The sequence below is a fragment of the Ctenopharyngodon idella genome, chromosome 12, assembly GCF_019924925.1.
Source record: "Ctenopharyngodon idella isolate HZGC_01 chromosome 12, HZGC01, whole genome shotgun sequence".
In the NCBI taxonomy this organism is placed as follows: domain Eukaryota; kingdom Metazoa; phylum Chordata; class Actinopteri; order Cypriniformes; family Xenocyprididae; genus Ctenopharyngodon; species Ctenopharyngodon idella.
In genome coordinates, this window is record NC_067231.1 from 13,524,856 (window position 1) to 13,540,853 (window position 15,998).

The 15,998-nt window shown below is 37.5% G+C and overlaps 2 protein-coding genes across 8 annotated transcripts in view; one reads left to right on the plus strand and one right to left on the minus strand.

Annotated features, from left to right (window-relative positions):
* The window catches only part of grid2ipb (glutamate receptor, ionotropic, delta 2 (Grid2) interacting protein, b), a 38,229-nt gene extending 26,954 nt beyond the window's left edge, over window positions 1-11,275 (plus strand). For 5 of the 6 annotated variants that reach the window (XM_051915246.1, XM_051915244.1, XM_051915247.1 and 2 more), the window contains 11 exons: window positions 1,346-1,659; window positions 1,896-2,669; window positions 2,778-2,865; window positions 4,087-4,176; window positions 4,381-4,577; window positions 4,666-4,821; window positions 4,985-5,071; window positions 5,167-5,296; window positions 6,702-6,820; window positions 6,985-7,149; window positions 10,062-11,275. In XM_051915246.1, coding sequence (XP_051771206.1) covers window positions 1,346-1,659; window positions 1,896-2,669; window positions 2,778-2,865; window positions 4,087-4,176; window positions 4,381-4,577; window positions 4,666-4,821; window positions 4,985-5,071; window positions 5,167-5,296; window positions 6,702-6,820; window positions 6,985-7,149; window positions 10,062-10,133 — 2,192 coding nt within the window. In that variant the 3' untranslated portion in view covers window positions 10,134-11,275. The remainder of the gene's footprint in view (window positions 1-1,345; window positions 1,660-1,895; window positions 2,670-2,777; window positions 2,866-4,086; window positions 4,177-4,380; window positions 4,578-4,665; window positions 4,822-4,984; window positions 5,072-5,166; window positions 5,297-6,701; window positions 6,821-6,984; window positions 7,150-10,061) is intronic. The other variant, XM_051915245.1, reaches the window with a different exon arrangement.
* A 2,279-nt stretch (window positions 11,276-13,554) lies between these two features.
* Window positions 13,555-15,998, minus strand: part of arhgap17a (Rho GTPase activating protein 17a) — a 37,812-nt gene continuing 35,368 nt past the window's right edge. For both annotated transcript variants that reach the window (XM_051914778.1, XM_051914779.1), the window contains one exon: window positions 13,555-15,192. In XM_051914778.1, coding sequence (XP_051770738.1) covers window positions 15,077-15,192 — 116 coding nt within the window. In that variant the 3' untranslated portion in view covers window positions 13,555-15,076. The remainder of the gene's footprint in view (window positions 15,193-15,998) is intronic.

Here is a 15,998-nt window from a genome sequence, read left to right on the forward strand (position 1 = left end):
AGCCGGAGTCTTTAACTGGTGCACATGTGTGAATTTGGAAAAGAAACACAAAACTGACGGGAGCCGCTCCGGTGGAGAACAGTGACTGATCTAACACCTTAAGATGACAGCTCATATATCTGTCGCAGTAAGTTACTGAAAGCGAAACCGCACACAAAACACCGGCTCTCTCGCACTGTATGACGTGACAGACAACTAGTTCCAGTCCTGTTCCGTTCACACAGCGCGAATATTCCGAGAATGTGGTTGTGAGTCCTGAAAATTTACGGGTGTGAGTTTGGTTATAGAATGCGGTTGTCACTCCTGTAAATAACCGTACTGTGTGTGAACGTAAACGTATTAAGGACTCAAATACAGGACTGACAACCATATTCTGCTGCTGTGTGAACGTGGCCTTAAGGTGTTAGATCCAGTCACTGTTCTCCACCGGAGTGGCTCCCATCAGTTTTATGTTTCTTTTCGAAATTCAAATGCCGTGTAATGCCCGACATGCCTCAAAGGACGTGACACGTGAGTGCAACGGTTAAAGACTCCGGCTAGCACGTGTTTACATTGATGTTGTTTACATTGATGTTGCTGTTGGTTAATGAAGTTTCAATGGATAAACTCACGGTTCAGTTAGTCTCTTGTCATGTCAAATGTGATGAGACTTTTCAGTTTTATGGACCTCGCCATCTTTAATATAACATTGGTCACTTTCGTCATGGTTACTAGTAAGAGAATACAGGCTTGACTCTCGTTGCACGTTCATACAGACAGTGTTCCAGACGCTACTGTAAGTTGCTGTGTGAACGGGACATTTCGAGACTCACACCTCTATGTAAATGTGGTTGTCAATCCCAAAAACTGACAGTGTGAACGTGGCCTTAACTGTAATTATATTATTTTATTGACAAGAATATATTTTAACAGCGAGAAACTAAAAAACAAATAATTTGGATAAGTTGGCAGAAAAAAAATAGATTAGGATAAATATTTATTGTTAAAATTATTATACAAAAAAAAATTTATTTAATTTTAAATAATTAATTAAATTAAATTGAATATAATTCTAACAATAAAAGTGGGTTTAAAAATGTAAAAAAAAATAAAAAAAGTAAATAAAGTACAATATTTTCCAGGTAATATTGTAATAGTTGTTTTGCTTACAAATAATGATAATATAAATGCTGATTACAAGTATAGGGTCATGGCATCAACTAGTTTGAAAATCCCTAATTTAACGTATTAGCATGTTTAGTTCTTTGTTTTTTATCAATTGAAAAGTTTTTAGAACATTTAGTAGTATCTCTCATAGTATTCCTGAGTACTATAAATGTTCCTCATGATTTTGTTCATTTTGCAGGGAACCGTAAGTCAGGCCTCTCTCTTTCATGGACTGAATCCTTTCCTGGCCCTCAGTATGAGCCTTACCAGCAGACTGTTCCTTCTCCAGACAGTGTGGAGTCTAATCCCTATGTTAGTTTAGACAGCCCCCCTGCCTCCCCCCTGCCTTCTGATGAACCCAGCCCTCTGCCCCAGCGTAGGAAGCTCTTTACCTTCTCACGCCCACCTCGCAGTCGAGACACGGACAAGTTCCTGGATGCTCTAAGCGAGCAGTTGGGCCACCGGGTCAATATCGTGGATGACTTTAAGGGAGGAGAGAATGACTATGAGGAGGTTCGTGTTAGACACAGGAAGAGTTTACTGTTTACCAGCCAAGTGTCACAAAAATATAATAATAAAATATTCACAAACAATTATTTATTATTTTATTTTATTAAAATCTTTTGTCTAATGTAGGGTAGCATTTCTTATTTTATTTTTAGTTATTTTATTTTTTTATTTTCTGTCTATCTACATATTTATGCACCATGTTGTTTTTTAAGCCCTAATTGTCTTTGTGACACTGGCAGATGAGTTTCCAGGATGAACAGGAAGTGAACATGCTGCCTCATGAGTTAAGCAGTGCCAGCAGTGAAGATCACAGCAGCAGCGATGACTCCACCTCAGTCACCTACTCCTCAGGCTCTGACCACATTCCCCCTCCCCCTCAGAGTCCTCCGCCCCCACCACCACCCCTCCAGTTCACCGACCCGCCCTCGCCCCTTCCCCTCACCCCAGAGCACTTGCCCCAACCTCCCCTGGCCTTCCAGCACCACCCCATCATAGTCCCGCCCCCACCGCCACCTCGCCCCTTCCTCACCAGCCGCCCCTCGTTACACAAGGTGCTGCCCACCAGTGAAGAGCTCAGGGCTCAGCGCACTCATCCCCGACGCTCCTCTCCCCAACCCAGCACTCAGTCCGTTCTCCAGCTGCACCAACCAAAGGCTCATCCCATCCTACAATCATCCCCGCACACCTCCCCTCAACCCCCACATGCAACCAGACAGCACACTCACCTACGACATCCAACCCAGTCCATCTACCAGAGTCAGCAGACCTCTGCTCCCAGAACCTCCCCTAGCCTGACCAAGCAAAAGAGCCTCCATTCCCAATCTTCCCAGCAAAGCTTTGAAGGCACGCTCTCAAGCAAGGTACCCCCGCCACCGCCACCTCCGCTACCCCCACCTTGTGATCCACCACCTTTGCCCAAATCCAGTCCGAAAGCCTCCGACAACAACCACATGAGCGTGAAAAGACTGCGCTGGGAGCAGGTGGAGAACTCTGAAGGAACTATCTGGGGACAGGTTGGTTAGCGATGCATAACAACCACAGTGCACATCAGAATTGAATGTTTAAGTGCAAGTACAGGTCATGTGATGATCCATTACTGAGTGGAGATGTCTGTTTGTTAGCTTGGAGATGATCCTGACTATCATAAACTCAGTGACATGGTCAAGTACCTGGATCTGGATCTCTACTTCGGCACACAAAGGAATTCCAGTAAGTTTTCTATTTTATTATATCTAAATGTGATATTGCATGTACATATCATCATCCCCTGTCATGCAGTGCTGTGAAAAAGTATTTGCCCGTGACTGCTTTTCTGTGTTTTTACACTGAATGTCGTCAGATCATCAACCAGAATCTTTGAATGTTTAAAAGCGTCCTTCATGAACAAAAAACCCCCCACAATATTTCATGTATTTAAATTTAAAAATATTTTCATAATTTAAGAATATATCATTATTTCATGTAATTATATTTATTAATGGATTTAAATTATTATATAATTTATTTTAATAATACAGTTTATTACAAAAGTAGTCTTTTATGCTCAATTAAAATTAAAATTGTAATATATTTTAAAATGTAATTTATTCCTGTGAATCACAATCTTTCTAATATGCTGATTTGGTGTTCAAAAAACATTTCTTATTATTATCAATGTTGAGAAGTTAATATTTTTGTGGAAACAGTGATACATTTTGGATTCTTTGATGATTAGAAAGTTCAAAAGAACCTAATTTTTAGGGGCCGTTTACACGACACCGTTTTCAACTAATAACAGAAAACTTTTTATGCTTTTTGGCCGTTCATTTACACGACAACGGTGTTTTGGTGGCCTGAAAACGCAAAATTTTGAAAACGTGAATCTGTGAAAACGATGACATCATGCACATGCGCATTACATGTTCAGTCTATAGTGTTTCATCGCCATCTAATGGCCTGCCAGCAGAATACAGCGTTTTTAGCCATTTTCACGGATTTGTATGAATGGGGATCGTTTTGACAATGGTGTCGTCTGTACGCTGAACACTCTAAGGAAAAACTTCACCGTTTTAACCATATCGTTAATAATAAAATGTGCAAAATGTGTAAAAATGTGCACAAAATCAGAGGAATTCAGCGGGGGGCAAAGACTTTTATAAAGAATTAATATAAAACATCTCACCTCATCATCTGTATATTGCTGTCTTCATCCACATGCGGCATCCTTTTTGTAGTTTGCCATTTTGCTGCTAAAAATGAACTCAATTACATTGTATATTTTTGTACTTTTCAGCTCATCTCTCATGGAGAGCTATATCTGTCTCAGATCCCATCATTCCCATCCAGTTATTGGCATCTCATTGCCTCTTTTCAGTCAAATAACCTTCCATATATTAACTCCACTACTGGTGCAAAGAGAGCTCATCCTTACATTATTATTAAATGTGTCAGTCTCTCTTCCAGAGCCCACTTTCCTGCCCGAGAACTTTAAAAAGAAAGACGTGGTTGAGATTCTCTCCCATAAAAAGGCCTACAACGCTTGTGAGTATAAGTTGGGTTGTGTTGGAGTGCAATCATCTAGATTGAGCTCTGGGTTGAGTCAGGTTTGTTGTCTGGTGTGACGCAGATGTGTAGGAGTAGGTTAAAGAGGTGCTGTAGGTATTTGCTGCTGTAGCAACTGTGTGAGAATTTCCCATTGAGAAGGTAGAGAATCCATGTCTTATTAAATTTGGCTGCCCTGTTCAGCTATTCTCATAGCGCATCTGAAGCTGTCCCCGAAGGAACTGCGGGACATCCTCATGACCTTGAGCACTGACCGTCTGGAGCCCGCACATATTAAACAACTGCTGCTTTACGCTCCCGACGACGAGGAGGTCAAACAGTTTCAGCATTACGATCAGGACCCTGCCAAGCTCAGTGAGCCTGACCAGTTCGTCCTACAGGTGCTGTTTTACTGTAGTTCAAGGCTGTTTTACCTGAGTTCTGTAATAAATGTAAATAATAATTGATTCTTGTGGGCTTATTCTACAGATGCTACTAGTTCCTGAGTATAAAACCAGACTGAGGAGTCTTCTTTTTAAGACCACTGTGCAAGAGAAGACAGAAGAAATGAGAGCCGCATATGAATGCATATACAAAGCCTCATTAGAGCTCAAAAACAGCAAGAGGTTGGCCAAGATCTTGGAGGTAAAACACTTAATTCAGCAGATATATACAACTAATAATGAATTATAAGTGTTTTATAAATTATGGATCTTCTGCAAAGGAGTTGGTGTTTCTGAGCCATTCATTTTTAAACATTTGCTGTCTTAATTATAAAAAATATTCTCACAATATGTATTGTTTTTAGTTTGTTTTAGCAATGGGAAATTATCTCAATAATGGTCAGCCCAAGACGAATAAAACAATGGGATTCAAAATTAATTTTCTTACTGAGGTACGTTTGCAATAATTACAGACAAAACATTTTTATTAAACATTGTTTATATATTTTTTTCATTTCTTCTAATTATGAATTAAAATACCCCACAGCTAAACACAACTAAAACAGTTGATGGAAAGTCAACCTTCCTCCATATTCTTGCCAAATCACTATGCCAACACTTCCCAGAACTCCTCGGCTTCGCCAGGGACCTCATAACAGTGCCACTAGCTGCCAAAGGTAAGGTGTCTGAACAAATGTCTGTTAGATTTTTGTATATACACTGCTGTTCAAAAGTTTGGGGTCGTTAAAAATTTTTAATGGGAACCATTATGCCCTTTTTCAAAGTCTTGACTTTGTTTTTGGGGTCTACTAGAATAGGATTTTATGCTTGAATGTTCATATTTACGTTGGTACAGCACCTCTCTTCCCAGTCTGTCAGTAATGTTCTGTTTAGTTCCAGTCTCTATGAAGCCCCTCCTTTCGAAAAGTGCAATGTGCTCTGATTGTTTCACTGGATCAGTGTGTTGTGATTGGTCAACTGCTTCAAGTGTGTTTCGGGAAATGTCAGGCCCCTTAGCATAACCGCGAGTTTCAGCACACTACTAATGCAACTCAACCAGGCCTCGCTCCTTTATTAAACGAGGAATATTGTGACGTGTACTGTATTTTCCCGGAAGAAACCTCAAGACTATAATGTAGGCATTTCAGGGAGTTCAGAAAACATTCTTACTGATAAAGAGAATAACTCCCTTTGGCATGCCTTCGTGCTTTTTCATGCACAAACAGCAACATTACACACTAAAGAAAGTTGAAAATGTAAAAAGCATAATAGGACCCCTTTAAATATTTTTGAAAGAGTCTTTTATGCTCACCAAGGCTGCATTTTTTGCATTTAACAGTACAATTAAAACAGTAATATTGTGGTATACACTCATCTGACACTTTATTAGGTACACCTTGCAAGTACCAGGTTGGACCACTTTTGCCTTGAGAACTGCCATAATTGTTTGTGGCATAGATTCAACAAGGTGCTGGAAACATTCCTCAGACATTTTGATCCACGTTGATATGACAGCATCACTCATTTGTCGGCTGGACATCCATGTGAATCTCCTGTTCCACCACATCCCAAAAGTGCTCTCTTGGATTGAGATCTGGTGACTGTGAAGGCTATTTGAGTATAGTGAACTCATTGTCATGTTCAAGAAACCAGTTTGGGATTATTTGAGCTTTGTGACATGGTGCGTTATCCTGCTGGAAGTAGTCATTTAAATTACCTTTCTTCCCCATTATGATGCTCAATTTCAACTTTAGCAGATTGTCTTGACCTTGTCTACATGCCCAAAATGCATTATGTTGCTATGTTGAAAACAGTTGTGCTGCTTAATATTTTTGTGGAAACCATGGTACATCTTTCAGGAATCAATGAAGTTAAAAAGTGTTCAAAAGAAAAGTATTCATTTCTTTCCACAACAACAACAACAACAACAGAAAACCTTACTGACCCCAAATTTTTAATGGTAGTGTATTTTTTCTTTTGCTGTTGGATCACATGGAAATGCAAAAATAATCTGCTATAGTGCAAATTATTGCAAATGTATTGATGAATTATTGATGTTCTCACACGTTTACTAAAATGCAGTAAATCAGAGGACCGTTACTGCTGACCTCAGTGACCTTCACTCCACCATCCAGGACATAAGAACCGCCTGTGTAAAAATCCCAGCTACTACAGAGGATCGCTTTGCAACAGTTATGAGTGTATCCACCAATCAATAGCTTTTTTATGAATAAGTGTGCTGGTGACAAGAATTGAATAAAAACTAAAGTAGTTCATTTTACAGTTTGAGTCATCAAATAATCTGTTATCCTGTGAAAATATATCTATCTATAAGCAGTGTATTGACCCTTGACCCTGATATTAGAGCTTCCTGGAAAACTGTCATCCAGCTGTGCAATCCCTAGACTCCTTGCAGCAAAGAGCAATGGATGAGTTTCATAAAGTGGCCTCCTACTTTGGAGAAGACAGTAAGGCCACAACCACAGAAACCTTCTTTGGCATCTTTGCTGAGTTTATCTCCAAATTTGAGGTGAGTTTCTTAAATATTTTGGTAACACTTTACAATAGGTCCTATTAGTTAACATTGGTTAATGCAGTGGTTCCCAACATTGCATATTTGAAGGGCCCTTCACACGACACCATTTTCAACAAAAAAATGGAAAACCTTTTATGCATTTTGGCTGTTCATTTACATAACAGTGGTGTTTTGGGGTCCTGAAAATGCAAACATTTGAAAACAGGTTTCAAAGTGCAAGTTTTTGAAAATGATAAGGTTATCATCTTTGTGTAAACTACAAAAATGTGAATTTGTGAAAACGGTGACGTCATGCACGTGTGTATTGCATGTTCAGTCTATAGGCGCGTAGTGTTTCTTTACGAAGTGACATCACCAACTACTGGCCTGGCATGCATAATACAGCATTTTTAATCGTTTTTGTGGATCCATGTGAACGGGGATCGTTTTAAAGGATTAGTTCACTTTCAAATGAAAATTACCCCAAGGTTTACTCACCCTCAAGCCATCTTAGGTGTATGTGACTTTCTTCTTTCTGATGAACACAATTGGAGTTATATTAATAAATATCATGACGCTTCCAAGCTTTATAATGGCAGTGAACGGGAACAACGAATATGAGCTAAAGAAATTGTCTTCATCCACATCCATCCATCATAAATGTGTAGGCCTACTCCACACGGCTCCGGGGGGTTAATAAAGGCCTTCTGAAGTGAAGCGATGCATTTGTGTAAAAAAATCCATACTTAACACGTTATAAAGTAAAATATCTAGCTTCTGCCAGATTGCCTTCTGTACTCAACTTACGAAGAAAGTGTAAAACTCTCGCAGTTCAAAAAGCTTACGCTACGTCCTACACCTTCCCTATTCAACTTACGGAAAAAAAACTTAACTGACGCGACGCCAGTTCTGTTTTATTCGTAAGTTGAATACGGAAGATGGGCTGGCGGAAGCTAGATATTTTACTTCATAACTTGTTAAATATGGATTTTTTTTTTTACACAAACACATCGCTTCGCTTCAGAAGACCTTTATTAACCCCCCCCGAGCCGTGTGGAGTATGTTTATGATGGATGGATGTGGATGGAGACACTTTCTTCAGCTCATACTCGTTGATTCCGCTCACTGCCATTATAAAGCTCGGATGCATCAGGATATTTTTTAATATATCTCAGATTTTGTTCATCAGAAAGAAGAAAGTCATATACATATAGAATGACTTGAGGGTGAGTAAAGCTTGGGGTAATTTTCATTTGAAAGTGAACTAATCCTTTAACAACGTTGTCGTTTGTACACTAAAAACACAAAGGAAAACGTTTCCATTTTTAGTGCATCGTTGTCATGCAAACATACCTTTAGGTGTCTCCCTGATCAAACACACCAGATTCAACTCATCGGCTCATTAGTAAAGGCAAGACCTCAGATGGGTGTGTCGAATAAGAGAGACAAAAATGTGGTTGGGAACACCATGCATTAACTAACATTATCGGTAACAGATTACTTAAAACCTGTATATATATAATGCATTATAAAAGCATTTTTAATGCATTAATTATACCTTGTAATGCACCTTATAATGTATTGTATGGTCTCACAAATAATTGTAACCACAGTTATAATACATCATAATACAGCATGTTTAGAAAGTATAATGCATTAAAACACATGACCAACCAATTTCTGATGTAACAAGGAATCTGCAAATATTATAATGCATTTTAACTTTGGTTGCAATTATTTATGAAAAAAATATAATGCATTATAACGCACATTATGAATATCTGGTAACACTTTATTTTAGGGTCTTTTAACTAGTTGCTTATAAGCATGCATATTACTAGAATATTGGCTATTTATTAGTACTTATTAAGCACATATGAATGCCTTATTCTGCATGACCTTATTCTACATTTTCAATCCTACACAATACCTAAACTTAACAACTACCTTATTAACTTTTAATAAGCAGTAAATTAGGAGTTTATTGAGGAAAAAGTCTTAGTTAATAGTTTATATGTGTTCCTTATCCTAAAGTGTTACATAATACCTTTATAATGCATTATACAGTACATAAAGGCTTTATGTAAAAGGTTACCACATTATCTAACAACGAGCACTACACAAACCCACAAGACCTTCATTCATCTTCGGAACACAAATTAAGATATTTTTGATGAAATCTGAGAGGATTTTTATCTCCCATAGAAAGCTACAAAGTGACAAGAATACTTTATTTGCCAAAAAACAAAACAAAATAACGACTTTATTCAACAATTTCTTCTCTACCCTGTCAGTCTCCTACGCAGTTGACGCAGTGCAGCGCTTCCATGTTTACGTCCGAACGCTAGCTCAGTATTGGTCGATGCTGTTCACGTGAGCAGCACGACGCATGTGTGTGATGCTGACACAGGAGCCGGCCAATAGACTCAGTGTTCATGGAAGCTCTGCAATGTGTCTTCAACGTAAACTGCGTAGGAGAATGACAAGGTATAGAGGAAATTCTTGAATAAAATCGTTATTTTTGTTTTGTTTTTGCACACAAAGTATTCTTGTTGCTTCATAACATTAAGGTTAAACCACTGTAGTCATATGGACTATTTTAACAACATCTTTACTTACTTTTCTGGACCTTGAATGTGGTAATTTCATTGCTTACTATGGGAAATTAAAAAAACTTTTCATCAAAAATATTTTAATTTGTGTTCTGAAGATGAATGAAGGTCTTACGGGTTTGGAATGACATGGGGGTGAGTAATTAATGACAGAAATTTCATTTTTGGGTGAACTAACCATTTAACAAATGGAATTATATATATATATAATTCCATTTGTTAAATGGTACAAATGTACAATTAACAATAAAAAAAAGGGAGAAAATGGCACCTAATTCATCTGAAGTGAGAGTTTACTGTATTTCTATTCAATAGAGAGCACTGAGTGAGACACAAGGAACTGAAAACCCCAGAAGCCCCCGAATAGCCTCGCCGTTGGCCTGGTGAAACCAACAGCATCTGCTGTGTCTAACCCAGAATGCCCATGTGCCAATAAACACAGAGAACTTGATAGCGTGAAAGGACGAACCTTACTTTAAAATGTCTTAGATGAATTAAAAATATCTTTAGAATAAAGAATATATATTTTATACAGAACTTCAGCCTGTTCTTTGAGAAAGTATATTAATATAGCTTAATTATTAATAATTTTGTTTTGAGATTTGCTGCTTAGAATGTAACAGGAACATGAACACTTCAGGTGGAGAGAATTGATGTTTTGTTTTTTTTGGATGGTATATTTTGGTACCGAGGTGAATGAATGTTTTCATGATGAATTTACTCATCCTTAAGCCAAATGTATTTTAACACAAAAATGAAAAAAAAAAAAGTTTTAAATGAGATATAAATTCTTCACAGTATTAGTGTTTAATTGTTGTACTGCATTGTGATTCGCTGATACCACAGCCGAACAAGAGTGCACACCCTTCATAGGTGAAGCTAAAATTATTTTCCAAATCTGTGATCATTTGTAATGTATAAGACTAGTTGTACAGTTGATCGGTGGTTCCATCTCGCATGAGAATCTGTGGTAGGTTTTACATCATGAAATTGTTTTTCAACTATGACAAGAAGACGCTAAACCTCACATTATTAAATGGCAGAAGGGTACACATATCATCTGTGTTCTTTTAAAATGAGTATGTAGCTTGTCTGACTTTTTTAGGTATTATTGTTTAAGGTAACATAATGCATTTCTTCCTGACGTCTTCTGTTTTGAACAAATGCATGATCTTCCTTATTGCCTGTCTTTGTGTCATGTGTATTTTTCTTTGTCAGAACCTTCGTTATTTCTCTAAATCAAAGACTATAGATGAGGAGAAAACTCCAAAATTTGCATTTGCATGTAGCAAAGTATTTCTATTTATGTAATGTATTACCGTTTTGATTGTTTCTGTATCAATTTGTTATATTGAACTTGTTTTACTGAATTAATTAATATTTGTGTACAAATTGTTGGCGTGACTAGCCTAGTGTTTTCCTAAGCAGTTCTATATCGGCTTCAATATCAACAGGCCACATATTGCTGCGTTTTATTGAGATGTTTAATTTGTTTTGCCTGAATAAACACACGCTTTTGCGGACATTCATCTCTGTGTAATTTTTTTTTTTTTTTTTACTGTAACTGTATCCATGGAGCTGTGGCAACTCTCTGAGTCACACTTTGAGGTTTTTTCCTTATTAAAACATGAACACAAAGGAATTAATATTACTATTGAAAAATAGTTGCCAATACTACACTGATATTTATCTAAGTAATTTCCTGTTATTGGCATTATTCTTCAGGGTAGACACTATTTTATTTATTTTTTTTCCCACATATGACAATGAGGCAATGTTGTACTGTTGATTGACTGAATAAATAATGGAAAAAATCTGTAAAATGGCAATTTTTTTTTTTTTTTTTAACAGTTACTTTACTGTTATATTTATCAACAATTTTAAATTTGAATTAACGGTGTAACTTAAGCTGTATCTAATGTCAAATTGTAAAGAGATTTAAAAAAAAAATACATTTATACTTTCACAATTACACAAAAAATCTTTTTTTTTTTTAAAGCACTCTCCATATCCAATATGAATGTCATCATACTGTCCTCGTTACCAGGCAACGCTATAAGTGCTTCAAATACCAAAGATGTTAGATATGTATATATAGCCCTGTCATCATACAGAGTAAAGAGGATACATGAAAATGACTGATAATAAACCTCTGCATGCCACTTCAAGACCCTCAAACCATTTAATCATACATGAACACAAAAATTTAACTTACTGAGATTAAATTCTCTCTTCATAAATAAATGATACATTTTGGAATGCTAAAATGAGATCTTGTTTATCAGGTCCTTTACATTAATGCAGAAAGATCTGAATGAGGAGAAAAGCAAAACGTAACTAACAAGGTCAAATGCTTTGGTTTATTTAGATCTAATATTAATGCATGAATATGCATGAATATATATATATATACACACACACACACACACACACTATATTGCCAAAAGTTTTGGGATGCCTGCCTTTAGGTGCACATTCTTAATCCGGCAGTGATGTTGGCGAGAAGGCCTGGCTCGCAGTCTCCGCTCTAATTCATCCCAAATGTGTTCTATCAGGTTGAGGTCAGGACTCTGTGCAGGCCAGTCAAGTTCTTCCACACCAAACTCGCTCATCCATGTCTTTATGGACCTTGCTTTGTGCACTAGTGCGCAGTCATGTTGGAACAGGAAAACAAACTGTTCGCAAAAAAGTTGGGAGCATGAAATTGTCCAAAATGTCTTGGTATGCTGAAGAATTAAGAGTTCCTTTCACTGGAACTAAGGGGCCAAGCCCAACCCCTGAAAAACAACCCCACATCATAATCCCCCCTCCACCAGACTTTACACTTGGCACAATGCAGTCAGGCAAGTACCGTTCTCCTGGCAACAGCCAAACCCAGACTCGTCCATCGGATTGCCAGACAGAGAAGCGTGATTCATCACTCCAGAGAACACATCTCCGTTGCTTTACACTACTGCATCTGACGCTTTGCATTGCACTTGGTGATGTAAGGCTTGGATGCAGCTGCTTGGCCATTAAAAACCCATTCCATGAAGCTCTCTACGCACTGTTCTTGAGCTAATCTGAAGGCAATACGAAGTTTGGAGGTGTGTAGCTACTGATTCTGCAGAAAGTCATTGACTTCTGCGCACTGTGCACCTCAGTATGCGCTGACCCCGCTCTGTGATTTTATGTGGCCTACCACTTCGTGGCTGAGTTGCTGTTGTTCCCAACTGCTTCCACTTTGTTATGATACCACTAACAGTTGACCGTGGAATATTTTTTCAATTTCAATTTCAATATCAACTGAGAACATACAGTTTATGTTGCTAAGAATGGATGCTAAGGGTGTTGTGTAGTGATACACAACCGTTGGGTGAAGCGGTCATAGCTGTGTTTTATCGTGAATAAAACACAGCTATTGACCAATCAGAATCAAGGACAGGAACTAACCGTTTTATAAATATATATATTGACCAGAGTCCCATGTATGAAGTTGATTGCCTAAAGCTGTGCTCAGTACTTGTTCCTCATCACTATGGTTTCTTTCATCACATATAAAACAATTTCAAATTAATTATATCTTTTGCAAGTAGGCATGTAAAAAGCAAGATATACAGTACATGAGTAGAATGTAAAGTATATGAGTAGAGAGGACGCACTGACATTTGTCAAATGTGTTATTTCCCACAATGACAGCTTAAACTCCAACAATGTACGAGAAAACTTGAATAGGTTAAATGAATTAGGATATAACATTTAATTCAACTGAATGTAAATGTTACATTTGAGAAGTAAACAACTACATAATGAAACGCTGAAAGACCAGTTCTTGTTTCACTTTTTTAATTTCACTTTGAAGCAGTAATACAAAGCTTTTTTTTTTTCAAACTCCTTAAAGATGAAGTCTTCTGACATGAAGTCTCTGAACTTCAAATGCACCATCAACATTTAGTTTCATAAGTGTGAAGTCAGTTTACTTTCCAAACCTTGGTAAAATAGCTCTTGTAAGTGTACTTAGGTAAGGCAGCATGGTAAAGGCAAGGAAAATGTATAAAGAAAAGCTAACAGTGAGCATGATCGCCTACATTTTTTTCTCACATGAGAATCGATCAGAATCGTGAACATGCCAAATGTTTTGCCTTTAAAGAAGAGAGCATGAAGCAGGGTCATCATGTTACTGATTAGCAAGCTGTTCATACTTAATAACCAATAGTGTTGATCATCAATTCATCGCATATCATAACATGACTGACAGGCAGATGATAATCGCCACTGGGGTCATTTTTTCCTATGATCTTGTCAAAAATGATTAAGTCGCAATATCAGCAGAACAATTTTGGGTTATTTTAATACTTTTTATTTTAATTTTATACTTGTGATTGAGAGTTTATAAAATATGAGACAAGGAGGAAAAAAATGTAAGCAATTATGTCTGCTCTTAGCTACTATACAGTAAGAATAACATCCAAGTGGCACATTTTCCCCCACTTTGGTACCATATCTTGGGTAAAAGGAGGGAAATACAAAGCTATCCTTGTCAAGGCCTGGTAAACATACAAACAAAGCAATATAATAAGGTTTCCATACCAGAATATCACTAAACACATGTTTTGACCTTTTCCATCACATAAACTGACAGCTGAACACTTTAATTCGAATTTTAGCAATTAAATGTCCAATAACAAATGACCTCTTTCACATACGAACCAGTCAGGATTACTTCTACACATAGCTGAATAGCGCTCTACCATATATGTTTAGGTCCAGTCATATTAATGCCCCAAAATTATGAAAACATCAGCTGTGAAAGGCAGAGAATGAATCATTCAGCATTTATATACTTTAAACCAATGTATTGCATGTAACTAGTATCCAAACTGCAATAAGGCTTGCAAATGAAAAGAAGGAATGTACTGTATTGGCTGACTGGAGACCTGCAGTCACAAACTATACAAAAAGCCAGAGTTTTTGCTTTTTATTTAGTGTCTTCCACTTTTTAATTTGAGTATTTGCTTTGTTTAGCTAAGGCCACTTAAGACTCACCTCCAAGTACCTCATAACAATCAATTTAGTATTTTGTTCACCAATATCGCCCATCACTTTCGCCCATGTATTCCTCATGCAATACAGGTCATTTTTTGCTGCCATCACAATGAAAAGGCAGCTTTAAATAAACATGCTACATCTTGGGGCGTTTGTTTCCCTGGAGCCACCGGGATTGTTGATTGTTTTAAGCGTAGGACTTTTAAGAAGTACAGCCAAGATGATAAACACTTTGGTAATGTGAGAAGAGCAGCCCTTTAGCAAACCTTTGGTTAAGGGAAAGGGTGACAGGGTCAAGGCCATCTTTACAGGACGGTGCTCTCTGTGTCAAGGTCTGAGTCCTTCAATTGGGTAACAGGCCTCTCAACAGCAATGTCAGGAACAAGAGCTCGACCAAGTGCTTTAAATGTCATCCCCGAATCTGCAAGGCACAAGATTAGGAAGTTAGACCATACAGATTAATGTCTGCTCTTGAATTGATGAATTGAAATGCTGCTTGACTTGCAGTGACGCCATGCTGACAGGAAGAGATCAGTTTGCATCCCTACTTCCACTAAAATTTAAGGGTTAGTTCACCCAAAAATTAAAAATATGTTATTAATTACTCTCCCTCATGTCGTTCCACACTCGTAAGACCTTCGTTCATCTTCAGATCACAAATTAAGATATTTTTGATGAAATCCAATGGCTCAGTGAGGCCTGCATTGAAAGCAAGTTAATATACACTTTCAAACGCCCAGAAAGCTACTAAAGTTATTTTTAAAACAGTTCATGTGACTACAGTGGTTCAACCTTATTGTTATGAAGCGACGAGAATACTTTTTGTGTTTAAAAAAAAAAAAAATCAAAATAACAACTTTATTCAACAATATCTAGTGATGGGCGATTTCAAAACACTGCTTCATGAAGCTTCGAAGCTTTACAAATCTTTTGTTTCGAAAAAGTGGTTCAGAGTGCCAAAATCACATAATTTCAGTAAACGAGGCTTCGTTACAATATAAGTGTTTTGAAATTTCAGGGGTTATCATGACTTTGGCAGTTTGATATGTGATCCGAACCACTGATTCGAAACAAAAGATTCGTAAAGCTTCGAAGCTTCATGAAGCAGTGTTTTGAAATCGCCCTTCACTAGATATTGTTATTCTCGTCACTTCATAACATTAAGGTTGAACCACAGTAGTCACATGAACTGTTTTAAATGTCTTTAGTAGCTTTCTGGGCGTTTGA